General features: G+C 36.3%; 1 protein-coding gene across 1 annotated transcript in view; it reads right to left on the bottom strand.

Annotated features, from left to right (window-relative positions):
- The window catches only part of LOC136817030 (uncharacterized), a 53445-nt gene that overhangs the window by 13493 nt on the left and 12545 nt on the right, over positions 1-27407 (bottom strand). Inside the window, exons 2-32 of the mRNA XM_067073375.1 lie at positions 24852-24922; positions 24443-24661; positions 23937-24173; positions 23329-23409; positions 22817-23053; positions 21538-22455; positions 21292-21375; positions 20810-21043; positions 20280-20396; positions 20015-20050; positions 19460-19693; positions 19047-19229; positions 18702-18725; positions 18180-18416; positions 17759-17971; positions 17382-17417; positions 16818-17051; positions 16231-16386; positions 15619-15840; positions 14986-15186; positions 14226-14258; positions 13537-13773; positions 6352-13170; positions 5666-6058; positions 3914-5161; positions 3527-3745; positions 2921-3094; positions 2446-2538; positions 1811-2086; positions 1271-1513; positions 122-322 (exon numbers count right to left, since the gene is read on the bottom strand). Coding sequence (XP_066929476.1) covers positions 122-322; positions 1271-1513; positions 1811-2086; positions 2446-2538; positions 2921-3094; positions 3527-3745; positions 3914-5161; positions 5666-6058; positions 6352-13170; positions 13537-13773; positions 14226-14258; positions 14986-15186; positions 15619-15840; positions 16231-16386; positions 16818-17051; positions 17382-17417; positions 17759-17971; positions 18180-18416; positions 18702-18725; positions 19047-19229; positions 19460-19693; positions 20015-20050; positions 20280-20396; positions 20810-21043; positions 21292-21375; positions 21538-22455; positions 22817-23053; positions 23329-23409; positions 23937-24173; positions 24443-24661; positions 24852-24863 — 13851 coding nt within the window. The 5' untranslated portion in view covers positions 24864-24922. The remainder of the gene's footprint in view (positions 1-121; positions 323-1270; positions 1514-1810; positions 2087-2445; positions 2539-2920; positions 3095-3526; positions 3746-3913; positions 5162-5665; positions 6059-6351; positions 13171-13536; positions 13774-14225; positions 14259-14985; positions 15187-15618; positions 15841-16230; positions 16387-16817; positions 17052-17381; positions 17418-17758; positions 17972-18179; positions 18417-18701; positions 18726-19046; positions 19230-19459; positions 19694-20014; positions 20051-20279; positions 20397-20809; positions 21044-21291; positions 21376-21537; positions 22456-22816; positions 23054-23328; positions 23410-23936; positions 24174-24442; positions 24662-24851; positions 24923-27407) is intronic.

Here is a 27407-nt window from a genome sequence, read left to right as displayed (position 1 = left end):
GGTGCCGACAATTGACGTCATTCCATCCTGGAAAACTCAAATCTAATCTCTTTCTTGGCGTAAGGGTCTATAAGAGTGTATTAGGGCAACGGTAAAGTAAACTGAAAGGTCTGATACTTACTTCTGTGATACAAATGTGTTCTTTGTTAGCCTGCATACTCTCACTTATGTGACAGCACTCATGACAAATCTTTTTGTAACCACAAGAAATGAAGTGCTGTCCAATCTCTTCAAATTCGGAAAGTTCTTTTGAGCACTCATAGTTCAGACAGAATACGGTAGATCTGTAACAACTGTGAAGATCAGTGTAGCTCTGCACAACCTGCATGAAATTAAGATGAAAAAGAGTAGAGTATAAAGAACTTTAGACACTACGGGAGTAAAGGGCAGTTCCACATTCCTAAAGGTCTAGTAAAATTTCAAGCATATGAGATAAATGCTTGAAAATGATAGTTTCCTCGTTATCAGTACGGCTGAAACTCCGTTTTGAATTTTTTGTTGAGCTGATATAATTATTAGACTATACTTTGGTCTAAGAAATAAAAACTCCGTCAACTTGACTTTCAAACTTGATTGTTCTTACTAACTAGTATTGGGAAAACCCTTAGTATCCGTAGCATCTTTCGTAGGACGCAACCACGCGTATTTGGTTTGAAAGTAGATAGGATTTCTAGACTTTTTTGAGAGGGGGCCCGCAAATTAGGCCTGAAAATAGTTTTTATGGCAAAAATCTGACGTTGTAGGGAAAACTCCTAACCTTGATTATGATGATATTTTTGACAGTAAGGTGTCACAAAAATTCAAACATTTCCAATACAAATTTATTTTTTATGTCAAGTATATCGTTTAAACCGTAATTTATTGAATACTCAGGATGAAATAAGCATTTTAGACTCAGGGAGCCTTTTTCTAAAGCCTTTGTTAGAATACAATAGCTATTTATAAGAGCAAAGGAAATTTTCAGTTTTTGTTCAGCCTGGGCATGAGTGCCGTCACCAAAAAAATTTTTTGTTACCTCATATATATGACAAAGATCTTGTGTGCCACATGTATCCAAAAAGACCCACTAGATCAAAAGTTAAGGGGTGGTACAGGAACAGCCAACCCTCTAGTTTTGAACCGCCCCTAAAAGCCTAGTATGGATAGGTCTAAGTTTGCATCCGGCACTTATAGGGGGCGGCACTTATAGGGGACAGCACTTATAGGGGGCAGCACTTATAGGGGACGGCGCCTTAATTCAGAGATATGGAAGATACAAAAAGATACCAACCTCTGGATGACTTGCTTTAACGTGTTTGATGTATTTATCAATCTTGAGTTCAATATTATGATGATTACACGTTGGGACAGCACACTTGATCACACAATCGAATGCTTGTTGAGCGAGTTCACTGCTATGTATTTTCAACATATGCCTTCGTAATCCATTCACCGAATTATTTTTATGACACTCTTTGACTGGACAGCAAAAGTTGAAATTGGAAAGGTCAGTGGTCCATCTTTCGAAATCAATCTATGGCAAAAAAAAAAGAGTAACGTTGTGTATGGAACATTTAGTTGTTCGTTTTGGTGAGGTAACTTCTCACAAAAATACGAATTTTGACTGTTCTTTGAAAGCGAAATCTTGAGGTTATTCAACAAAAAGCTCGAATTCTATTTAACTTGATATACTTTCCCTTTTCAAAAAGGACACAGGTTCGGTTGAGTTCTGAGAAATTTGATAGAAGGAAAAAGTGCTTTACGCTTTAGTAAAGGGCCTATTGTAATGGGGGAGGCGCTACTGATGTTATGAAGCGCAATGAAAGCTAACCTCCTCTTTAACCAGTTCAACTTGTTCAACTTCCTCTCCTACAACGCTCGATTTAGCAGGTGTCGAAGATGCTTTCGGCTTGGTGCCACCAGACTTCTTTTTTACGGTTGAACCAATCTTCAGTTTCGGAAGAACTAGAGAAACTTTTTTCTTCATTTTTTTGTTGACTATGCTTGGTGTACCAAGTTCGGGCGGTGTTTCTAAGTTACTATGAATGTCAGTATCTTCTACTGCAGAACGTCTTTTCTTTTTGGTTTTGTCGGTTCTGTCGGGTATCTTGAGGTGAAAAGAATTTAAATGATTCATTTTTTAAGGAACTTAAGAAATTGGCTTTTAAGGAAGTCTTATAATTAAAACTGTTTTAATGATTTATTTCAAAAAGTTATTTAGCAAGGGAAAAAAGCTGAGGCCTATGGGATCATGTTCAACCTAAAGTATGGGCTAAGCCAGTGGTTCCGTTACATTTTCATTGGCCTACATTAAACCGATCCCATTCAAAGTAAAAGTAGTTGAAAACTCAAAATAAATATATCAATTCTCAAACTCAAGTGAGTCCGATGGAAACATTCAAGAGAGAGCGAACGTTATAATTCTTTATTAGTTCTTATGAAACTAAATGTTTTCGTCGCCCTTACTGTAATAGGTTGTTTTTCGGAGAGACCTGGTGGTAATGGATAATCGACAACATTATCTTCTTCGTCTGATGAAGTATCTCGGCAATGGTGATTCTGAAGATCAATGTCAGGAATTTTCATTATTGAGTGTCATTATCGATTTCAAAATTACATTTCTTTATGAAAAATCAAGAACATTTTAAAGGTTACAACATGGTCCCGAGGATAAGCATTAAACATAAGTGCCCTCAACATCTGAAATGTGTTCTTGTTATCAATTATTCTTCTTTCTGGCCACCATCTTATGAAAACGCTTTTAAAAAATAACTAGTGCAGAAGTAGGCTTTAGATAAAATACCAACTCATGAGATACACCTTACTCGAATTGTTTCTCGAAAGGTAGAATGGTTCAGAGGAGTCCCAACTCTGACGTCATTGTTAGCTGTTGGTCAAAACTAAGCCCTTTGGGCATTAGGCTTTAGAGAAAACTACTGACCTTGACTCGACTTTCTTTGTCATATTCAACATCACAATATTTGCATTTCCATAGGTATTGACATTTACGAGCATGAACGCGAAGGTCTTCAGGATCGTCCATGTATTTTCCACATTTGTAGTTTTGACAAATGGCCCAGTTTCCTTTCTCCAACTCACCAAGATACCAGTTCAACTAAAAAATGTTTACAAATCAAGTAAACAACTTAAACCGGTAATAGATATTAACCCAGATTTAGTAGCCACTACCTTGATATAATAAAAAATTTACATGTTAACGAAAATATATCAGTGGGACGTACACGTAAGACACATACACTTTTCTAGAAATGCATAAAATAATTGCGATCCTCGTTTTCAAAATATTGTTGCCAAGATAAAACTACAACACCGTCGGGCATAGTTAATGTTTACAAGCCTTTGTGGTTTTGTATCGAAATTGAAAACACTCTTTTGGGAAAACATATTACATGTGTAAATGTCATTTGAAATATTCTGAATAATTTTTTAAACCTTGTAAGTTGTATCTGCTTTCAATGTTATAGTTTTTCCTTACTATCAGCATTTTCTATTTCCTAAACATTGACGATATTTTCATATAACTTACCAATAAATGTCGCTTCTTGAAGTGATCACCTAACCGTTCAAAACGCATACTTATTTGGCATTCCGAACACACAACCTTAACTTTGCAGTAAGGTGTTGCATTACGGACACATGATTTGATGTGTTTCATGAGAGATGATGGACGAAGAAATGACACTTGACATTTCGGACAAACAAACTGGAAGTTCTGAAGTTGTTTTGCCCAAATCTCGAATGGAGACTGAAAAGCAAGAAAGTGAGTAAGAAATAATTTTGAAGGGTTATGAATTTAAAGTTCTGGCAAAAAAAAGCACAACCTTTGAAAACTTAGGATTTTGGAAGTAATTTTTTAGAAGAACACAACTTGTACACATTTCTTTGGTATACGATAAACAAAAAAATATAATACCTCTTGATTTTTACTTTTATTTCCAATATCGTTTGACTTGTCTGCAGGTTTCAGTGACTCGTCAACAACAGATGTATCAGGGGTAATAACACCAGTGTCTTTCGACTCAGTACCTTGACTAATCATGTCCGAAATATCTGAAAGAATTTTGTCCGAATTGACTTCTTGAAGGGGAGGTTGAAACACTTCATCGTCTAAACAAGTTGTGTCTGTGTCAAGAATATTACTTTCTCTTTCGTTAGTAATGACTGCTCCTTTTTCAACGACACGATTCGTGTCCGATTCAATGACCATTTCTAATTGTTCGTCTAAATTTCGGACAATATCTAATGAAACGTCGTACGATACGCTTTCCTCTTTGAGTTTCGTTTGGGGATATTCTGTAGGTTTTGTGATTGGCAATAGTTCAGATCGCTTTTTACGGTTACTACGGTTATTATTGTCGTTCCGTTCAACTTTATCGTTGAGTTTAGTTTTGAGTAATTCTTCTGATTTCTTCGGTTTAATCTCTGTAGATGAAAGTTCCTTTTTTGATTTGTCAGCCTGTGGAGTAGACGTCTTAACAGATTCTGTTGATCTTGATTGATCACACCTTCCTGAGTTGAGAGATTCATGGCTTTCTTTTGATTCTGGAATAGAAACAGATGATCTAAAGCTTCTTCTGGTAGCTGTTGCTCTCAGACTACGATTTTCCGTAGTCTTCTTTGATTTTTCTCGTTTCGATTTTTTCTGATCTGTTTTCGATTTAGGTTCCTTCTCCTCATTAATTGACGGTAGAACGGTTTGTTCTGATTGAATCTGATTATCATTTTCGTGAAGTTCCATTTGAACATCACCGTGTTTTAGAGTTTCTTTGGTTTTTGAATCTTCACTTGGCTGCATCCCTGTTTCGATATCAGATTTTAAATGTTCGTGTATTTTTGGGCCCACATATGAGCTCCTTGTTTTCCGTTTGTGCTCCTCGATGTCATATTCCGTTTCACACATTTCAATGGTTGCCGTTGGAACATTCTCTTTGATAGATCCGTCGATCAGAGTCAACTCTTTTGGGACTTTATTTTGGTCTTTCTTAGATCCTTTTCTTGATCGACTCACTTTTTGTGATCGTTTTTTGCCGGTTTTATAATCCTCAGGTTGTGCTTGAAGATCATGATCAGATTCACTTGATACTTTCCTTGGTCGATGGTCTGTTTGGGTTCTTCTTCGTTTGGATTTTGGCGATCTCACTTCTGTAGTTTTGGTTTTCGTCTGCAAGGTAAAAGAAGTTATCACTTAACATTTCAAAGTTCAATATTAAAGTTCAAAATCAATTAATCGATAAATCAAAAGCGGAATCTTTCGTTACCACCATTTAAAGGTTTTGTTTTTAAATTGATATCGTTTGCTTACTCATCAATTTAATTTACAGCTTTTTGATATTGAATTGACACGTATGTGGAGCAAGATTGTTCAGAAAGATGAAAAGAAAAACATTTTTTGCTTATATCAGCAAAATAAAACAATAGGCAGACACTGTCCTGATATAAAACATGTGTGTGTCTGATATGAGACGGGAACACTATGTAAACATAAAACCTTTAACACATCTTGCCTACACAGCATTTTAAAACAAAAGAAGGAACAACTTTCTTACCCCCCGCCCTTGCGCAAGGACAATTTTCGAGGAATTCTGTTAATTCTGCTTTGTCAGAGAAAGAGAGACCTCCTTTTTATCATAAAAAATAATATCTTTAAGAACCGATAACTACAGACCTCAGATACGGTGAAGGTAGACATCGTCTCGACAACAGTTTTCTGTGCACCACTAAACAAATCAAACAATTCATTCTCAATTGTTTCTGTTTCTTCTCTCTCCTTTGTAGGTGAAACGTCGCTAGCTGGCGGTGCTTGCTCCACAACACAGTTGAAAAAAGTTTGTTGAAGACTCTTCGTAGTTGGGACGCCATTCTTAACAACCAAAGCACTTGGTAGATTAGAATCCGGCACCGTTTCTTCTTCACTCTGTGATTCAGGACAAATGGTTGTGTCCCCGAAAGTAGTAGGAGCCAGAGCTAGCATCTGACGCATAGCCAGTGTTGATGAGGTCTTTTCTTCAGCTCTCTTCTGTTTACGATTCCGGTGTGGTCCAAAAGTTGGCGATACAGACTGCAAGTTGAAAAAAAACAAGAGAAATACTCATAGCTGATGATTGGCCGAATTCTCCCGCTTTTTTTGGTGACATCGTACTGTCAAACTTCAGTCAGACTTCTACGGGAAGTGGCCAAGTCTTACAAAACAACGTAGTATGTAGTACTTTTGTAAATAAAATATATTTTTGGAAATATCCTGCACATCCAGGCTAAGCTTGAATAGAAAGAGAGTATATCCCCAAAAACCTTCCTATATCAATAAATTCAAACGATAAAAAAACACTGGAATTAATGATGAGTTATAATTACCCGGTTAATCTGACTGTCATTTTCTTCCTTAGATAACACGCTTTCATCAATAATGGTCGTTGGATTTTCTGATGGAGCTTTTGGTGTTTTCTCTCTCCTTGGTTCAGCAATAGTTTCCGTTTCTTTGGATACTGTCTCGTCTCTTCTTTCAGTAGTGATCCTAATTTCTTTGGATGATTCGTCTTTTTCTCGTACTTCACTTTCATGTTTATCAGATTCAATCTTTTGCAGTTGACTAGTATGAGGTTCATCTTTTGATTTTTTGCTTTCAGTATCCAGAATTATAGCTGCTCGTGTCTCATCTTGTATACCGACTATTTCAATTGCTTTAGATTCTTCTCTTTCCTCGGATTTATTATCTCTACAAGGAACATCATTATCTCCACTTATTACATCATTATCTCCACTAATTACATCATTATCTCCACTAATTACATCATTATCTCCACCAGATACATCATTATCTCCACCAGATACATCGTTATCTCCACAAGTTTCTGTGTTTTCTTCGGATACTTGTTCTTCCTCGTAAGAATGATCAACTGCATCATTAGGAGATGCAGCGTCATTTTCAACGACATCTTCGTCATGGTCAACAATTTCAACTTCAGAATCATGACCACTGGTGATATTGAGAATGGAGTGATGGCCACCGGTTGGTTCGATGCAAAAATCAATTTCAGCTCCCTCTTCATCTTCGTCATCATCAAGACCTACTGGTTCAATCGATGGTTGGACTGGTAGTAATTCCTTATTTATAGTTTCGTCTGCTGTTTGATGGTCAAGAGTCTCTGATACTGAACTTTCGATGTTGATTTTATTGCTTCTTATGGTGGTAGAAATAGTTGGAGGGGTCTTGATTTTCTCGATTTCAGTTTCAGTTGTTTCTTCTTTCTTTGGAGTACTTGTTGTTGCAGTATCGAGATCTTTAGGGGAACCACCCATTCGATTAAGAGCACTGAATCTACTGTATTTGAAACGCCCTAATTTTCGTTTAGTTTGCAACTGGCCTGGCGTACTCGGCTCTGGTTGTTTGTCAGGCGTCGATGTTCCTTGTTCATTATTTAAAGTAGTTGGTAAGTTCTGTTGCTTCTTTTTGTTTCGGTTTCTGTTTAAATGCTCACTTTTTTCAGAGGTTTGTGTAAGAGGATTAGTTATTTCAGTGACTGGGGTACTGCGTGCTTTGTTGTCTGTCTTTTTATGTTTGACAGATGATTGTGGATCAGCCGTAGGTACTTCAGTGACTGGGGTACTGCTTCCTTTGTCATCAATTTTATGTTTAACAGATGATGTTGAGACAGCTGCAGGTATTTCGGTGACTAGAGTACTGCTTGCTTTGTTGTCTGTCTTTTGTTTAGCAGATGATGTTGAGATAGCTGTAGGTTCTTCAGAGACTGGAGAACTGCTTGCTTTGTTGTCCGTCTTGTTATGTTTGACAGATGATTGTGGATCAGCCGTAGGTATTTCAGTGACTGGGGTACTGCTTCCTTTGTCATCAATCTTATGTTTAACAGATGATGTTGAGACAGCTGCAGGTATTTCGGTGACTAGAGTACTGCTTGCTTTGTTGTCTGTCTTTTGTTTAGCAGATGATGTTGAGATAGCTGTAGGTTCTTCAGTGACTGGAGAACTGCTTGTTTTGCTGTCCGTCTTGTTATGTTTGACAGATGATTGTGGATCAGCCGTAGGTATTTCAGTGACTGGGGTACTGCTTGCTTTGTCATCAATGTTCTTAGGTTTTTCCGATGATGTTGAATCAGTACTGTCGGTTGAAGTTGCATTTTCAATCAAATCCTGTGTATCACGTAAAGAGATATCTTGCTTATGACGTAGAGGGGTTTTTGAAGCTTGCTGAAGTTTACCGATAGGAGATTGCGAAGTTTGATGCGGAGTTTGTAAGGTTTCTTGGGAAGTTTTGCAACTTTCCTGTGAAGTTTCTGAAGCCTCCTGAATGCCACTTACATAAGTTGCAGAACTTTCTTGTGATTTGAGCTGAGTGTTTTCAGACCTATCCATGATAGGAGCATCTTGTAGAGTTTCTAAGGTTTCCTGAGGACTTTTGTGGATTTTTCGACGTAAAGGACTTTGTGATTCCAATCGTCTACCTCTCATAACTTTATCTTGGGGAGCTTCCGAAGTTACTTTTCTACCCTGATGAAGAGAGTCAAGGTTTTCTTGCAAACAACGCAAAGGATTTGGTGACTCGGAAGGCTTGGGACTGTCTCTTGGTGTGCTTACAAGAAAGTCACGCATACCACTGAAAGTAGCATCGATGAGATTCTTCATCCCTAGTAGTGGATTTATGGAAGAAGAACCTGTTGAGGGTTTTCGAGACATAGGTACAGTTTCTTGACCAGGTGTGGAGGTAGGTCCAGATACTTCCGATACAGGTCCTTCTTTCCTATCGTCCAAAATTGAGACCAGAGCTTCGGTTGGAGGCAGTTGCTTTGGCTGGTCACGTTGAGCGTGAGTTCTCTTTTCAGCGGCTGTTAACGGACCTTGTTCCACACTTTTAATGGGAGATGGAGGATATGAAATATCAGTTTCATCAGAATCTTGACAAAGAACTTCAAAGTCACCATCCTCAACTCTGGACACTTCAGCTGAGGCTACTTTGATCTCTGGACAATCAGCTTTGGAGACTTCATCATTGAGAATATTGACCTTGGAGATTTCATTTTGAAACGTAGGTTCCTCTTCATCTTTTCCATCAGTGTCTTTGTTCGACCTATCAGCAGCTAGTGTTTCATTTGGTGAATCGACTTTGACTTCTTCTTGATTTTGACTATTCGAGTGTCGATGCTTTTGAATTTCATTGTAATGCGAAATCGACTCATCCGTCTCTTTGACCGTTGGATCATTCGTTGGAAGGCCATCATGTTTTGATTCCCTTTTGTTTTCGTTCTCATGGTAATCTGAAACATGTTCTTGGTCTTTTACGTCAACTTGTTTAGATGTCTCCAGTTTTTCTTTCTTCTCCGAGTCAAGATTCTCTTGCAAAGCTTCCGTTTCAGTTGCTTCTTTCAGTATTGTTTTCTGGATCTCTGACTCTTCTCTTTTCTCAACCTTTGTTTCCTTTAGCAGTGTTTCCTCGACATATGTATCTGTCTCGTTTATTGGCTCCTCTTTCTTGGGCGTATCATCTTTCACTAACCTTCGAGACCTTCTCTTTGTTTTTCTCGCATTAAGTGAAGTTGCTATTGGTTCTCCCTTCTCCACTTTAGATGTAGCAGTTCCAGTGGATGGTTCTGTGACTTCCTTTACAAATATTTCTGTCTTCAGATCTTGGGGTTGTGATGTAATTAGGTTGGATAGATCAGTGCTTCGAGTTCTGCGTTTTGTCGTGTTTAGGTCCGTATCAGAGTCTTTCTTCATAGTAGTTTCTCTAGATTGGGTTTTTCGCTTAGGAGACCCGAGATTTTTAGATTTAGTAGTTGAGTTGTATGTCACGGATGAATCGGTATCTTCAGATTGGGTGCTCGTATCTCCCGTAATGGACGGTTCAGTAGACTGAGTCATCCTTCTTGAAACCTCTTTAGTTCTCTCATCGCTAGATGGATCCGATTCAGTCGTTGAAGACTTAATATCGATGATTGAGGATGTTTGACTTTTTCTTGAGCGAGAAGTTCTTCTTGACGTGATACCGCTTAATGTTAATACAGATTTGTGTTGATTTGTTGAATTAGTACAGTCTGTACCTGAAAGTGTTTTCGATTCTTCTGATGAAGCTTCACCCAAACTTAAACGAGAACTTTTCGGGGAAGGCAAAGAGTTTTCCGTTCTAGTGATCACAGCGTCAGATTTTGTTGTCGTAACAGATTCAATCGACTTTGAGCTTGATCCCGTCTTAGTTGAAACAGCGTGAGTACCTCTTTCAAAAACTTCTTTGTCGGGAGTAATATCGTTACTTTTTGAAGGTGTTGACTTTCTTGACGAAACTGAGGTCGTAGATTCGGGTTTGTCTGATTGAGGAGGAGAAGATGAGAACTTTGAACGTATATTTCGTTTCGGAATAACAACCGCACATTTCTTTACTGAATTTTTCTCTAAAGACACATCTTTTTTTTCTGTCCGGGGAGTCTCAATATCAGATGAGCGCAAGCTTCTTCTTATTGAAGTAACCTTGGCTGACTTAACCTCTACCTTCTCGTTTGATTTAATCTTATCGTGTGCGATTGGAGCCTTGTCTTTTTGGACGACTTCGGTTGTACTTCGAACGTTTTCCGTATCTCCCTTAAATCTTGAACTTTTCCTTCTTGATTTAGTTGTAGTCTCTGACTTCGCTACATCTTTGCCCGAACTTGAACGTAAATTTTTCTTTAGCGGTACAGTCAATTTTTCGTTATCTTGTTCATTTGATAGTGTTTTGTCTGTATTAATTGTGCTTTGTTTCTTGGTTGGCACAGCTTCTGTATTATCCTCTCTAGGAGAGTGGTAGCTACCTTTGAGAGCACCAAGGGCCGTCTCCAGCTCGCCTTTTTCCAAATGACTTGAGGGTGGTAGCTCTTGTGGAGTGGAGTCTGACGCGTCACTTGTTTTGAATTGATAACTCTTTCTAATCGAAGTTCGCTTTTCATTCGTTCTGGAAACTCTTTCTGTCGTTTTGGGAGTTGTCTCTTCCGCTACTGAAGTTTTAACATCCTGCTTCTTAGGTGTGACTTGTTGTTTTGAATATTCACCGGGGTTCTCGTCGAGAACAAGCGCACAGTCCTTGTCAGGATCTTTACCGATATCTTTGAGTGTTTTGCTTCTCAAAGAACGGCTAGATTTTCCAGCCTCTGTTTGTTCATCTTTCCTTGGAGTTTCTTCTGCGGGTTGAATTTCAATCGATTCCGAAGACATTTCTTTGCTTGTCTTGTTTCTCAAAACACGGTCAGCTTTAGGAGATTTTCCAGCCTTTGTTTCTTCATCTTTCCTTGGAGTTTCTTCTGTTGGTTGAATTTCAATCAATTCCGAAGACATTTCTTTGCTTGTCTTGTTTCTCAAAACACGGTCAGCTTTAGGAGATTTTCCAGCTTTTGTTTCTTCATCTTTCCTTGGAGTTTCTTCTGTGGGTTGAATTTCAATCGATTCCGAAGACATTTCTTTGCTTGCCTTGTTTCTCAAAACACGGTCAGCTTTGGGAGATTTTCCAGCCTTTGTTTCTTCATCTTTCCTTGGAGTTTCTTCTGTGGGTTGAATTTCAATCGAGCTGATCGATTCCGAAGAAATTTCTTTGCTCGTCTTGTCTCTCAAAACACGCCCAGCTTTAGGAGATTTCGCAGCCGTTGATTGTTCATTCTCTTCATTATTAGCTGAAACGTCTTCGGTTGGTGGCTCTATGGGGTGGATACCAATCGAGATCGTAGATCCGGTGGTTTGGTCTTCGATTGCTTTGCTCCTCAGAACACGAGTTGTCTTAGGAGACTTCTCGAGACCCCCCTTATCTTTCTCTAGATTTCCAAGTAGAATAGCTTCGGATTCATGTGATAGATCTGATGTTAATTTAGTAGACTCTGGACCAGCCTTGCTCCTTAAATAACGACCATCTGGAGGAGATTTGATGATGTTCTCAATTTCAGCTTTCGATACATTTTGGTCGCTAGGAGTTTGAACTGATGTTCCTTCTTTAGGCTGAGTGTCCATTCCTTCTTCACTGGTATTTTTGGAAAGTCTGTCTGAAACACTTGATGATTCTTCGTCAATCGTTGTGTTAGATGAGTCGTCTTGCTGGGTAGCTGTTGCCAAATTAGTGACAGTCCATTGACCAGTTGATGGGCGCACATTATGGAGGAATCGTGTCTTCTTCTTCTTACGTTTGATGAGCTGACTAACCAGATCAATAACTTCACTGTCATCAGTTAATTTACGTTTAGTGACACCTCGAGAATGTTCTCTAAGTTTCTCACTCAACCTTTGGTCGATGGGGCTATCCTGAGGATCTGCCGACTCTTGCTGTTGTGGTGATTTCGATCCTGGGGTTTGTGGTTTACCTGGTGATAATGCTCCTAATTCATCCTCTACTAGTCTGGTTGGTTCCTGTTTTGCGACTGGACACTTGGTTGGAGTTCCTTTCGATTGTTGACTTGAAGGAGATTTCGACGTGGAAGAGCCTCTACTCTGAGATCTTGTGGTCCTTTTTGGTGATATTGATGTGGAAGGGTCTAGGATACTATTGGGACTATTTGCCTCTTCATCCATGATCGCTACTTTTGGAGATGCGTTTTCGTCACCTTCGTTAGAAGTATCGATAAGAGTGGTTTCAGGTTCTGCAATCCTCTGATCTAGCTTTTGTACCAAGTTAACAATGTCGTCAAATGTAGATGGATCCTTATCTGTGGCATCCTTAGATTGTATGACCTGTTCGCTTGTCTGTTTGGATTGTAGATCAGTATCAATTTGAGGAGGTATAACGTTTGAATCTGCTTCCGTAATTCGTGTAGCGTCATCAATTCGTGTATCAACGCCTGCTGATTCTTCGTGTTCTTGAATAGGATCGTCAGTAGTATCAACATGTTCTGGTGATTGATGGATCCTCCCAGTCGGTTGGAAAGGTGTACTATCAGCATCGACGCTTTCCATTGCAATATCAACATTCTTGGAATAATTTGCAGTGTTTGCATCGTGTTGAGTAGCTGCTGATGTAGATGAGGTTGACGAAGCTTTGATTTGAGTGAAAGATGAAGTGTTAGTATGTAGATTCGATGCAGATGGCGTCTCCGTGGAAATAAGGCTTTGACAGATACTGGTGGTACGTTTCCAACCTTTGCGGCTGATCAGTCGTCCATTGTTTGATCTCGAAGAATTGGTGATACTTGTTGGTTGTGAGCCCTTCGATACCTGAAAAAATAAATAATAAGGATTGATATTGAATCAATGGCAGTAGCTAAAAGTTGAAGCATTAGATTTTACGTGAGTATACATAAATAAGGGCAGGGGACTTCCAATAAAAAATAGATTGCAGAAAGAATGATTCACGGTAAGGAGGACAAATACTTGAAAAGATAGTGCTATCGAAACTACTACAACTGAGGTTGTAAACTTATATATCAAGCATTAAATGAGAATTTTTTTATTGCTTTCGCGTTTTTCAAAAAGCCTACTTTCGAGGACCAAGGCAAAGCCCAGTAACTTTTGTTTCTTCGATTACAGTATTAAGTAAATTCAATTAAAAAATCTATGATAATTGGACGATAAGTTTACTACCTCTTGTGCTTTTTCTTGGTGGCACGATTTTAAATGGGTGCAATATTTCCCGATGGAAACGTAATTTTTACAAAAACAACACGGGAGCTCGTTACGTTGGAAAACCAATGACGCTGTTTCGTTGCCATCACTACAGTGTCTCAAATGCTGAATGAAATCACGTGGTAGAACAAATTCTTTCAAACATCGTTGGTTGGGACAGTAAAGGTTTCCTTTCATAATATCTTGGTACCAAATCTAAAAGATAGGAAAATTTCTAAGTTCATAAAAGCTCACGGTAATCAAAATATTAAACTAAATCTACATTATGATTTAAATCTGGAAAAAATGTTTGAAGATGCACTGTCAACATGTACACCCTTTTTTATAAGAATATACTTTATAAGAATATTCATGATGAAAACTTTCAGATAATTTTATCTGTAATTCGCTAGTTATTCCTGGTTGAGGTATGTATTGTATGCTAGATTTAAGCTGGTTTTAAGAATCCCCTAGGTTGATTTGACCCAAAAAGATTCTTATCTATGATGGAATGGAAAAAACACCATTCTTATAAAAAAAGCGTAAAGCGGTGTTATCTTTATTTTTTCTACTCTTTCGGGCTAATACTATGAGCAACGAATACCTTCCAACATTTTGCTCTCAAAGTAGAACGATTTACACGCCAAATTACTTTTTTGAGAGATTACCTGAGATTTGCTGGCTTGTGATGACGGTGTTGCCTGTAAGAAAAAAAAATAAAAAAGATAAAAAAAATACGATGAGGAAAAACCAGAGTGAACTTTTAAGGGGGTTACAACTTGATCGATTCATGACTAAATGGAGAAACTATAAACTTCAAAATGTCAAACACGCTTGCTCTTCTGTCGCATCTTAATATCATCCCTTATATCCGACTTTGAAAGCCTCGGATACGCACATCAATTCTATTAGTTTCTCTTCTACACAATAACCTTCGATTAAAGATTTTGAAAAAGGTCACCAAGGGATTCGCTAAAGGAGCAGGTGTTCAAGCATTATGAACCTTAATACCTCCAGGCTACATCAACTTTGTTAGTCTCTCTTTAGACACGGTGGATGACATAAATACACGGGTTTCAAATTAAACTACGCACGCGAAAAAATATTAAGTAAACACAGCGATCGGTAAGCGTGATTATGTCGTATAAAATTTTGATAGATGATAGATGTTCATATTTCTCTTTTTATTCATTTAAAAAATGTTTTTCTATTTTTAAATTCAATAGAAGAAATAAGATTATACAATTGCCTCATCATTTTTATACCCATACAGTATGCCAAAAATTGCTTGTTGCGCAGCCACTCTGTTTTGTTTACTTGATTTTTTTCGTGCAAATTACATGAGATCAAAGCGAAAGCTTCGCAAAAATCTTATTCGAAATCCGTGTATTGCGGGATACCATTCTACTGAAAGCCGAAAAAACCTACTTCATGGCTGGTTTGGGATGATGATCTTGTTGCTTGGCCAGTCGAAGACGCTTTTCTGGAATTGGATGATGAATGAGTAGCGCCACACCCAGTAGCAACGTGTTGTAGGTACACAATACCATTCGCAAATGGCTCATTGCAAAGCTCGTTTGGACAGTGGATGCAGATACCTCGCGCAACCAAGCGAACTTGAGCGAATACCTGTATGAAGATATTATGATTATATGTGTCACTTAAAGAACCTATCTGTGTTCACTACGAAGCATAACATCGCATGGTTATCTTAAACATTGAAAGGTAAGCGAGAAGAGGAATTTAATGAAGTTCTGATGATTGAAGTTTCGAAACTTTTGCCTTGGATTGCAGAAACCAACCTTTGCCTTACCCTATAGCGAGAACATCAGCAAAAGCAGGAATATTTTTATTCCGTTTCTTGGTGAGTTACACTCTTCGGAAAAAAAGAAGTCTTTATAAACCGTTTTGACGCAAACTCAATTTCTTCGTTACTACAGGAGCCTCGAAATTTGCAAGTGGCATCAAAAAAATTGAACCAAAACATTCGAAAATATTGCAAAGTGGAATAGAAGTTACTGCGTAGAAAAAAAGCTTTGACGTGACGTATAGGCTACTTACAACGACGTGTTTTTCACGGAAATGTTGAGCCAGATCGTCCACCATGTAATTGTTCTTACACACCAAACAAGGTAGCTTTGTGACAGGGGTGATCAGTGTTGAACAGGTCCGAATGTGTTGTAGAAAGTGTTCAATAATGAAGAAGTTTTCACTGCAATGACGACTTGGACAATAAAGGTTTCCATTGGAAATGTTGTTCAGCCAGTTGGTCTTATTGAATACCTGCAATAAAGATTAATATTCTCACAGTGAAAATCAGTAAATGAACCAGCTGATTTTTGAAAACTTAAGACTAAGAAGAGTGAAAACGCAGTGAAAAAGTGACTATAGACCAATGTCGTAAAAAACTTTTTATATCAGGTTTGCATGAATAAATTCGAGTGGGCTTCATTGGAAAATGTTGGAAAAATCAACATTAAAAATTAAAATTAACGTTTTAAGGAGTTGGGTTCCATCCTTAAACAGGGTTGAGTGGCGTCAGAAATACATGTTTCCTTGAGCGAATCGATGAAACAACTGTAAATAATCTAACGCCAATCAAACCTACGTCACAACGTCAGAAAATTTTGGACGGATAGCTAGAAATATGAAATAAAAACAGCAAATACTTACAGGAGTGGATGGAGAATTAGTTCCGAGAGCTGTACCAGAAAATGAGCACACAGCAGCATGACGAATGTATTTTCCACGATCATGGAATAATTGTTTACAAGGATAATTACATCGGACTGTGTGTGTCAAATCGAATCGTGATAAGTTGTGAAATATCTGTGAAAAAGACAATAAAAATGTTCAAAGTTGCACAGAAAAATTGGGTATCAAAAAATTAAAAGGCGGTTAGAAATCCAAATATTAATCTAATACATTACTCGTCAGATTTTAAAATCTTGTTTGTGTAAGGGTAGTGGAGAGCTTGAATTTTTGGTTTGTTAAATATTCAATTTCGATGCCACGAAATCTTTGAGGGGAGTAACTTAAGATTTGAGAAATCGTGAGACTTTAGCTTGTCAAAGTTAGATAATAGAATAATCTACTGTTGATTAACCAGAGTTAATCAACAACGACAATGAGTGAAAGAGACCAACTACTGTCTTACTGGCTAAATCGGAACAAGACGTCTTCACATTGCATTACAATAATCCAACCAGACAAAGAAATTAGTTTTAAAAATTTTCTTTAGAGATTCATGTTCGACGTACCTTAGAATGATGTATCTTGAGGTGGCTTCCATACTGCGTTAACACGACCTCCATTTTACAGATACAACAAAAAAACTTGTTATTCTTCACAACTTCTAAACATTTACTGTCCGTCTTACAGACACCCAAGTGAGGGATGAGTGACTCGTGTGTTTTAAACTGCTTGTGACATTTCGAGTTCGGACAGAAGTAAATGGCGGAACGAAGCTGTTGATACCATTCAACGAGGTCCGTCTAATGAAGAAAATATACTAAAATATCTAAATCTAATCTAAATCTAAATATATCTAAAAAAGTAGAGTTTTAAAGTTTAAGACTTTCAAAGAGAGTGTATTGTTTTTCCTTAGCTGATAAAACTTTAAAAATTATTTCTGTATCAGAAGTTTTGGTCGCTAGTACATACATTCTAAAACTCCATAAACTTACAAAAACCAGCAAAAGTATAATAAGCAAATGGCATTGTTTAAAAATAACCAATCAGTTAAGCATCTTGTAAAAACTCCAAGGCATCCCAAATTATAATAAGCAACAAAGTCCTGATCTTTCTATAAAACATTAACTTACAGCAGGTGAAAACGAGCCAGACCTTCGATCGCCACCCTGCAAGAAAAAATATTTAGAAAAAAAGAAATAAGATTTTGTCTGGGCAGTTAACACAGCTAATAACAGCAAAACCGGTAGAGAATTTAAAGGTTACGGGTAATCCACATCCTCATCATCACTCCCAGTATCTCGCTAGATAATTTCAAAATGGTTCCAGCCTAATTTATCTCCAATATTGTTGACGCTTCTTATAAAGGGCCCTATAAACTTCCACTAGCATGAGTTGGAGATTTCGAGTATGAATGGACTCACAATTTACCTTAACCAGAACCTCGTTATAATCTAGATGGAGAAGATTTTGCTTGAAACAGAAACACAGTGAGTTAAAGCAGGCTAACCTTTTTCCTGGGATCTTTGGCTGAACACTGGTGTTCTACTTGTGAAACCTTGGTGGAAAATTCCTTCCGACATTCGGAGCACTGATAAAGCGGTTTACAAATTGACGCATGATGATAATACTTGATACCGTCACTGAATTCTGTTTTGCATTTGTAGTTCAAACAAGTAACTTTGCCATCTTTGTTATGAAGCTTTTTCAGTAGCATGTATATCTAAAGAAAAATGTGTAACAACGAAACCTTTTTGACAAATCCAGTTTGTTTCAATTTTATACCACTTTGCCCCCCCCCCTAAATTGCTTGAAATCTAATAAATTCGAGGTTCAGCATTGTTCTTAAATTGTTCTTATGAAAAAAGTGTAAGGAAAAACTATTATGCCTAATAACTGTTGTGCTCCCCCATCAATAATAATACAAATACCTCACTATGTTCCAAAGAAAGATGTTCTTGAATTTCGCTCATTTGAAACTCAGCCGTACAAAAGGAGCACTTCAATTTGTTACGTTCAAAGACCTCCTTACAAAACTTGGATTTTGTGGAGCATTCTTTCAAGTGTGACACAAACTCCTCGATAATGAAGAAGGATGAGGAGCAGGAGACGTTTGGACATCTCAGGAAACCAGAGCATACTTGACTGTACCATAAATTCAATGCTCTCTGTTAAGAAAAAGAAAGTTACTACCTGTAGTGTGCATAATTTTGATCCCTCGGTATGGTTTTTACTTTTTAAGCTTAGAAAATACAATGACTACCAATTAGTTTATTGCAGGTCTTTGCACGAATATTTGGTAGCTTGCGTACTCGTACTATTCTTGCCGTTCATGATCAAATGATAATGGAAGGAAGAAAAGGATTTTTTTATACCCACTATTTTAGCCATTAAACCAAGATAGTAAACCAAGTCTTTTGAGTGAAATACGGTTATAAAAAGGAGAAAATTACCTGAAAGTATATTGGATCGTTCAACTAAAAAGAAAAAAAAAATTGAAATTATTAATTTGATGCCTGTACTAAACAAAACAGAGCATTTAAAAAACAGTGTGAAAAGGAGTGCCGGTGCGAAATCGATTCAAACGAGGAACACTTACACGAGGCATTCCTTATCACTGGGAGAGTTAGCTTTTTTTTTCTTGAAGGGCTAATTGGTGCGTTAAGAACAAATACTCACGTCTTTTTATGTAGAAACTTTAGTAGAAATTTGTAAATTTTATATCAGAAGTTTTTTTTGTAATATTTCTAAGCTTGATATTAAAAGTTGAAATTAATATAAACAGACAGATAACTTACAATGCAATCGTGTTCTTGCCACTGTGTGTGCGATTTGAAGGTGCATTTACAATCTTCGCACAGTATACAGGGCGGACAGAAGATGGAATGTGAGATGTACTTTCGTGCCGAATCCCCTTCGTAACTGCAGTTGAAATGAGGACACTTGTGCGGTGTCTTTGATTGGGTAAGCACTAGATAGATCTGAAGGATAAAGAACATGAAGTGAAATTTTGAAGAAAAAAAAGAACAAGTAACCATCTTTGAGCCAAAAGCATACTCCAGGGGAAATTGGGTTTGTATTTTCTAAGGTTTGATTGTTAATTTTTGTTGTCGATAGCCATAACTGTGGCGGGCCATTCATTTCTCATGGTCGATTTGGCAAAGAATATTTTCAAATTCAAAAAAAACTGGTTGGAGTGGTTGATGGATACCTGAAAATGTTCTTCTTTAAAATGGGCAGCATACTCGTGCAGGGTCAGATTGTTTGATTTGCACCACTGACAAGTGACCGTTTCTTTGAGGATTCTGGTGTTGATTTCACCTAAGCGACAATTTTCCATGTGAATGACAAGTTTTTCAGGTACGTTGAACGTCTGATTACATTTTTCATTACCGCAGTCGAAAGTCCCTTGCTTGAATTTCGACAGCCATTTCTTCATGAGACCCTGTATAATGAAAGAGTATACAATGAAAATCTAGCATATTAAAACTTCTTGTGTTATTGGAGATATTATGAAGCTGAAGACTAGGTCGATGTTAGTAAGAAAGTAGGGGCACGTCATTATTTCATTTGTTCCTTGGCAAGTAAAAAACACATTCAAGCAATCGTCAGATGTAAATGCTCCAATCTTTCAAATGATTAGCGTTTGACTGATGATTGTCGTCGACCATACGATCGGCATAAAACTGTATACACTGAAGACTTTTCAAATATAATAGATAATTGACAGAGTGCGACTCTTATCTACATATGCCACATGATTTACCTTTGTTCTTTCCTCTTCTTTTTCATCTTGAGTATCCTGTGATAAAAGGAAACATATTCAATACAAGATAAAACCTGGAACTCTCTCTCTCTAAATCAATACCATTGTAACCAAATGACAAAAAAATCCAAAATTGCCCATGAAGGTAAATTTTACTGTAAAAAAACTATTTGCTTCATGTGTACAATACCATCGAATGTATAGGATTTCCATAACTTTGTTGTATCAAATTCAAACAGTTACACCAGTCTTTTTAAAAACTTACTTTTAGTTTAACTGGGCATTCTAGATAATGCAGGATGTAGTCGTTGCCGTCTTTCGAAACATTATCGCATCCAAAGTGAAGACAAGATAAATTTCCATCGCTGATTCTCTTGAAAACCTAAGCAGAAAAGTCAACAAGTATATTTTACAATCTTCTTTAATTAGTCTCGAAATTTGTTCTTCTTTTATTATACCAGATATGGTTGTGTCACATAAATGATACATTCCTATTTAGTCCATGTCTATAAAAGGCGTTGGCCTGAAATTTACAACGATCCTAAATTTGTTTTGGTGATAGAGTACATTTTCCCTATATATTCTCTTCGAGAATTCATTCAAAATTCAAACAAAGACTTTAATTTATTCATGATTTAAAACCATCAGTTGTGATGAATTGAAAAATACACAAAAGATTCTCCTTGAATTAACTGGACCACATGATTTGGTGGTTAGATGACGTAAAAGTAAAATCTATATATTCAAAACATCTCTAGTCTACCATCACACTTAGCCACAACTAGACAACCTTACATTTTCATGTTTCCTAGCATGTCTGGTGAATCGTTGTACAATCATAGCTTCCTGGCAGAAACAGCAGGTGACTTTAATGTTGGAGGAGAAAATCAATTGTTTGGTTTTCTCTGGTGGACATTCTTTCAAGTGTTTGTAATATTCTAATGGCTGGGAGAATCTCTCATGGCAACCAGTTTTGATACAATTCCAAATACCATTTTGAAAATCTTTCAACCAAGCATCTCTCAAGCTCTGCATAAACGAAATTGAAAAAAAAAACACTGTTAAGAAAAAAGAGAGAAACACCGGTGAAAGGTTCCATACTTATTATTTGATAAATACTTTTTTGATCTCCATTGTTTAACCTCATTTTCAATTTAGTTGGCAGTTTGAGACATATTGACCTTGTTAGTATGAAACTATTTGTAAAATCTCAAATAGGTATTGTACATACTGACTAGTATTTAAGTGTTACAAACTTGTAGCTTGAAATAACTTACGGTATCAGCAGCAGTGATTGTACACTCGTTTTCATTTGATGGACTCTCGATGACAAGCGGAGACTCTAAATCCTCAGATTGAGACTTTGAAGAAAAAATAAATTTAAAGTTTCATACACGCAGACACCATACATACTTCATATTACATATAATATATATTCAAGGATAATTTTGTTATTTTGAAACTCTGTTAACCATAAGAATCAGAGCTTAGGAACTTTGCATATCTGATAATAGAAAAAATACCTCCAGTGGGACATCTACAGGCCATACTTCATCATCTAGTGTTGTTTGAGATTCAGCTTCAGTTTCTGCACAATTTTCAAGAGAAAGTGGCTGATTTACAGGTGTAAACAAATCATCTACAAGAGTTGTATCACTGTCTTCCGTAGCTGAGAGTTCAGTTGGTGTGGTTTGTATAGTATCAGCGTGTGACTTTCGTTTACGCTTCGTGGAAGTCTCTCTTAAATTTTTACCACTATTTTTACCATGCCTATTATCACGCTTAATAACTGTTGGTTTTTTAGGTCCAAAACCGATTTTCTTTATTTTAGGTTTCACAATGGTGACATCTTTTTTCTGTATTTTTACTTTCTTTCGAATTGAAACATCTTGGGTTGGAGACGATATTGAGCTAGTGGTACGTTTTCTTGGCTGCCCAGCTTTAGTCAATTTACCTGATGAGCTAACAGTCTTGCCCTCACTAGAGGTGCATAACTCAATAGCTTCATTTTCAAATTCAAACACACTTGAGTCAGTCGTAGCAATTCTTTTTGACGGAGAAAGGGTGGTAGATTTTCGTTTACCCGGAGTAGAAGAGCTTCCAAAACGTTTTTCATGCTTTATGGCAGAAGGCTTTTTGTTGATGGCAAGAGTTTTTTTGACAATACCAAATCCTTTTTTCTTCTTGTGGTTAGCATTGTGATCTTCACTTGATTGTCGTTCTCTTTTTATATTGCCAGACATACATTTGTGGGTCTTGAAATATTTACTATTCATGAATGTACGACAACAAGTAGGACAATAGTAAGTGGGTTTGCACTTGATAGCGTGCACCAAGTAATCGCATCCAGTTTCAGGGGTGAATTCAGCTTTAGTAGGACAGTAACAGTTTGGACATTTCACATCATTACCACTTCTCAGCTCAGATAATACACCATTAATCTAAAAAGAATATGGCAAACAATGGTTTATCTTATCCATCATATACCTAAACCTAGGTCATTTTAAAATACTTTCAAATTATACTCTATCATATTACAGTTTAAATAAAAAGGACCCAAAAAGCTTGTGAGAGAAAGTTTACACTAGGCTTTTAACTATAGCCAGTACATGTCAGTAGCACAAAACGAGAAATGCAGAAAACTATATTTGGAAATTTGAAAATATGGCTATTTGTGTTGTTTTCAGCTTCCAAAATGAATTCCTAGCTCCTTGGCAAAATTTTCCAATTTTCAACACTTTTTAAGAGAATATCAAGGAATATCAAGGTAAATGCTCGCAATAATACATAAAATACTCTTACATCTCTATGGTTATTATTAAAATGAACAGCCAATGATTGCCATGGCATTTCTAAAGAACAATAAGGACATCCGATTTCAGTTTGATTCACTTTTGCGAAAAAATCGATCTCCACTTCAGCCTCAGCTAACAGATGCTTCATCCATGCTCTTGGAGAAAAATACTTTGCTTTACAATTTGGTATGAGACACTTCAATTTCCCAGCTTTGATAGCAGTTTTCCAAGTTTGAATGAGTGCCTGAAAAATATTTAAATTGGAATTTTGTTATTTGTTTTTTATCTTATCTTATGAACCCAACATGTGTTGGAATACAAAAGATAGTAGAAAAAGGTGTGGAATAACGTAGTCATATACAAGTCACACCATTTTCTGAGGGATTCCATAAATGTGTCATGCATCATCAAAATTGGAATTTTCATTTCATTTTTCATAACATAATCATCATCATTTATTTTAGCCACATGTATGAATTTCCATCAATAAAAGAGCATGAAAAGAATCTTGGGACTGACCTTTTCTTTTCCTTTTATTGCAGATGGTTTTGTAGCAGCATGATTAATATTGGTTGGAATAATTTCTTCACTTATCCACTTCTAAAATAACATAATTCAAAAACTTTCACTAGCAGAGCAAATTTTATTTAAATATATAATATTTGAATGAAATATAGGCGTAGTGGTGTGCTGGTCATCACTCTTGACTCCCGTCTGGGAGACCCGAGTATGATTCCCTTGTAGTACTACGGTTCACTTGGTGAATGAACACACTTTCGCCCAGGTCAACCCATGCCATGTGAGGGGAATTAATTGGGTACCACTACTCTGATACAAGAGTGTGGGTGATATGCCAGATATTGTGATGTGTGGTGTCACTCATCCCGTTCTGCGCCTGCGACGAGCTATATGCTCTCCCGCGTGGTTGGAGTGTCATCACTATGCATCATGGTATCTGGACTAAGCGTTCCAAATCGAAAGAGGAGGAATTCCTACTTCGCAAGGAGTAGGACCCATTCCCCAGTGGGGAGGGCTCATATCATATCATAATATATATAATATTTGAGTTATTAACAGGCCAAATTTTTTATTTTAACTTACTTACATAATTATAAATTTTCACTTACCCCACCTGCTGATTTTGGATCTGATTGACACTGTTCTTTGGTATGGTTGAAATTTAAATATTTTTCACTGCCAAATTCTCGCTTGCATTTCTTGCATTGGAACAATGGTTTACAAGTAATGGAATGCTTCATATACTCAAGGCAATTGTCAAATCCAGGACTGAAGGTTCTACTACATTTGTAATTTAAACACTTCAAAGTTTTGCCATCAAATAATCCAGTCAATGCCCTTGTGATCTAAAAATATGAAGAAAAAAAGAAATTCAATATCCATCTAAACAAGTTGTACCCTTGTCATTTCTCACTTTCTTATTACAAGATAATAGTATCAATATGTACGATTACTTAGAAGTCAAATTATAAAAGCAAGATCTAAGTTAAATCTTTTAAACAATATTCTGTGGTTAAAAAGCAAATTTAATGGGTTGGTAAAAAAGAATCATGGAATAAACAAAAAGTAGCCCAAATCCTTGGCCAAACCAAAGAAACAAAGTTAAAGTGTTTACATCTCTGTGAGAATTTGTTGTATGATGTTTCAACTGGCGCCAAGGTAAAGACTTATCACAATGTGGGCATGGTATTTGATCTTGGTAAGTTCCATGGGGGCAATTACCATCCAAGTGATAGCCAAGCTCGTATGCAGTAAAAAACTTCCAATTGCATCCTTTGAACGGGCATTGGATGTCACCCTTTTTGATTTGGATTAACCACTTAGATTTTTCAAACTAAAGATAGAGTATAAATACAAATCAAAAAAAAAATCACACAATTCTGAATTGGGATTTCAAAAACACATTCACCAGTGTCATAATTTCTTTTACAGCCTAATGGCATAATCTTTGTGATAATTTGACAAAGAGAGCAATTATTATACGGGCTGGAAATCATTAAAAAAGGGTGTCAACTAAAATTCACCTTGAATGTCATTTTGTTCTTTCTTCTTTGGTAAAATGATGTTTTTTGTTACTTGATAGATTCATTTTTTTCTGAAAATTAAAAATATTTAAGCAAATTTTGATAAAAATGGGAACAAGATATGATTGTGAAAGGGTTATCTAGACAGGCTAGAAACAGCAATTTGAAAACCAGCGTTGAAATATTTCAAAATGACCTTTAATTATTTGATGTTTTTCTACTAAAAATCTATTAAAAAACTAGATGAAAAGATAGCTGAACATGTACCATAATTTTGACAAGCATAAGTCGAAACTCATTCAGACATTCAGTCGAACTCTATTAGCTTTCAAGCTAGTACAGATTTGTACACATTTTTCGACTTTAAAGAATATATACATTAACATTAACATTAACATAAGTAATTAATGAGGGAGACCAAGATGGTAAACAAAGAAAGACACCAAATCAACAAATAAATACCTAGAAATTTTGTTTTTATAAAAGATTATACATGCGTTTACAATACAATAAGGCAGAGATATATTAAAATAGTGATTACTTTAGAAATAATAAATAGTGTGTAAATGTAAATAATATGTAAATTAGATTACAAAAAAAGTCAGTATAAAAATCATAATTCAGTTCTTTTACATTGTGCTAATAATAAAATAATAAGGTTTGAGAAAATTTGTTTAAAATTACTTTTTAGTCTCAAAATTAAAACATTTCAAATAATGGTATGAGTGAGACTTGTCAGAAAAACTCAATCACAAACTCGATTAAAGTACAAAATCAGCTGATAATCGATGACAGCAGCAGGTTTTCTTTAATGAATGTATAAATATTGTGCTAATTTGTTTGTGATGAATTTAATAGCTGAGAAAAAAATTTGCCTTTCTCAAAATTTTTGATTAATTTGTTGAACAGTGAAAAAGAATGGCTATTATATTTGAATACTCAACTACTACAAGAGAATAATCTAAAAATACAGTAGGCATAAAAAATTCCTATAAGAATATTAAACTTCAACATTATGCAAAACCTGATTCAATTAATTCTGACTGTTCTGGTGTACATTTGTGTGTTTGACCAGAGCCACCTGCTATCCGACACCAACTGCTAGTTAAGAGATGATCAACATCACTCTTATCTGCATTAAACTGGAATTCAATTGTGAAACCACCATACATCCCAGGGATAGCACAATATCCATTGTCAAGAAATTCTATAGCTACTTGAACTTCTAGGGAAACAGATAACTGTGGGAGAATTAAGTCATACTTGTCAACCAAATCTTTGACTCTTCCATTAATCACAGCATGGAAATTTTCTTCAATCTTTTGCAGATTCTCCAAATTTAAATTTGAAAGGCCATACCTAGGCATGAACAATGCCTTATAATTGCAATCAACATTTACATCAAGATGATCAGCTGGAGTCTTGCCCTCGCCATCTTTGAAAGACATTGGAAAGTGCTTTTCAACCATGAATTCAATTATTTCAATAGGAGCATTAAAGTGAGCTGCATGATGTTGGATGGTCCACATTTTGCTTGGGAAGGGAGACTCCTCATTTGTTCCATAATTACAAAGATAATGCTTGAAAAGATACCTGCGCGCCATTTCTTCAACAACATCTTTCCATTCTTCATCACTAGATTCTTTTGTTAAACTAACAACCCGCTCAATTACTTCCTTTTCAGGTTCAATTAAGGCTTTCCATTGAGCCATTTTGAGTATTTTAATATTATAGTTGGTAATTCTTTGGAAGAAGATTCAGAGATATTAAGAAATTAGATGCATACAGGGTGTCCCAAAGTGTCAGACCACTTCTGTAAATAAAAAAAAAAAATATTTTGTATTTCTTTTTCATTGCAATGGTAATTAAAACTTTTGATTGACTGAAAGCAATTTCAAAGTTTTATACACTGAAAATGAAATTACGTTTACAAGAAATCACAATTTTGTTACAAAAAGCATATCTTTAATTTCTTTACATTTCAAAAAGGTATTGATAAAATAAATTTCGGTAAATAATTATGCATAAAAGTAAAGAAAATGTTATTAATAATTATTTGCAACAAACAAGTTTGTTTCAAATAAATTTAGGTCTAAATAAGGTTTAAATTAGGTTTAAATAAATCATGAAGGTAATAAAGATAGATGGAGACTCAATGCCTTTTGTTCTATTCTGATTTATCATCGGAAGCAAACAGCTGTTTGGTTGCTTTGGGAATAAGATGATAAATTTTGGGTATACTCGTAGGAATATTCAAGATGAATGAAAAGACATTACATTTTTAACAAGTATATTGAAATATTATAATAGCCTTACGTCATGAAAAATTGAAAAAAACTTCACATAATAAGCACAATACTCCAAACTTCTAGGGGAAGCTACCCATAAAGCCATCGATAGATTTTAAAAAGAATTACGTGTTACGACAGGTTACGATTAGGAACCTTGTATCGATCATTTTGTAAGAGTATGAAAACCGCTGCCCACTTAGACGTGAAGATTTTAAGATAAGAAACTTTCAATGATAATGTGATGCGACTCTCAATGTTCACAAAA

The sequence above is a fragment of the Clytia hemisphaerica genome, unplaced genomic scaffold (genome assembly GCF_902728285.1).
Source record: "Clytia hemisphaerica strain Z4C2 unplaced genomic scaffold, Clytia hemisphaerica genome assembly, whole genome shotgun sequence".
Lineage (NCBI taxonomy): Eukaryota > Metazoa > Cnidaria > Hydrozoa > Leptothecata > Clytiidae > Clytia > Clytia hemisphaerica.
This window is presented reverse-complemented; position numbering and strand designations above follow the sequence as displayed.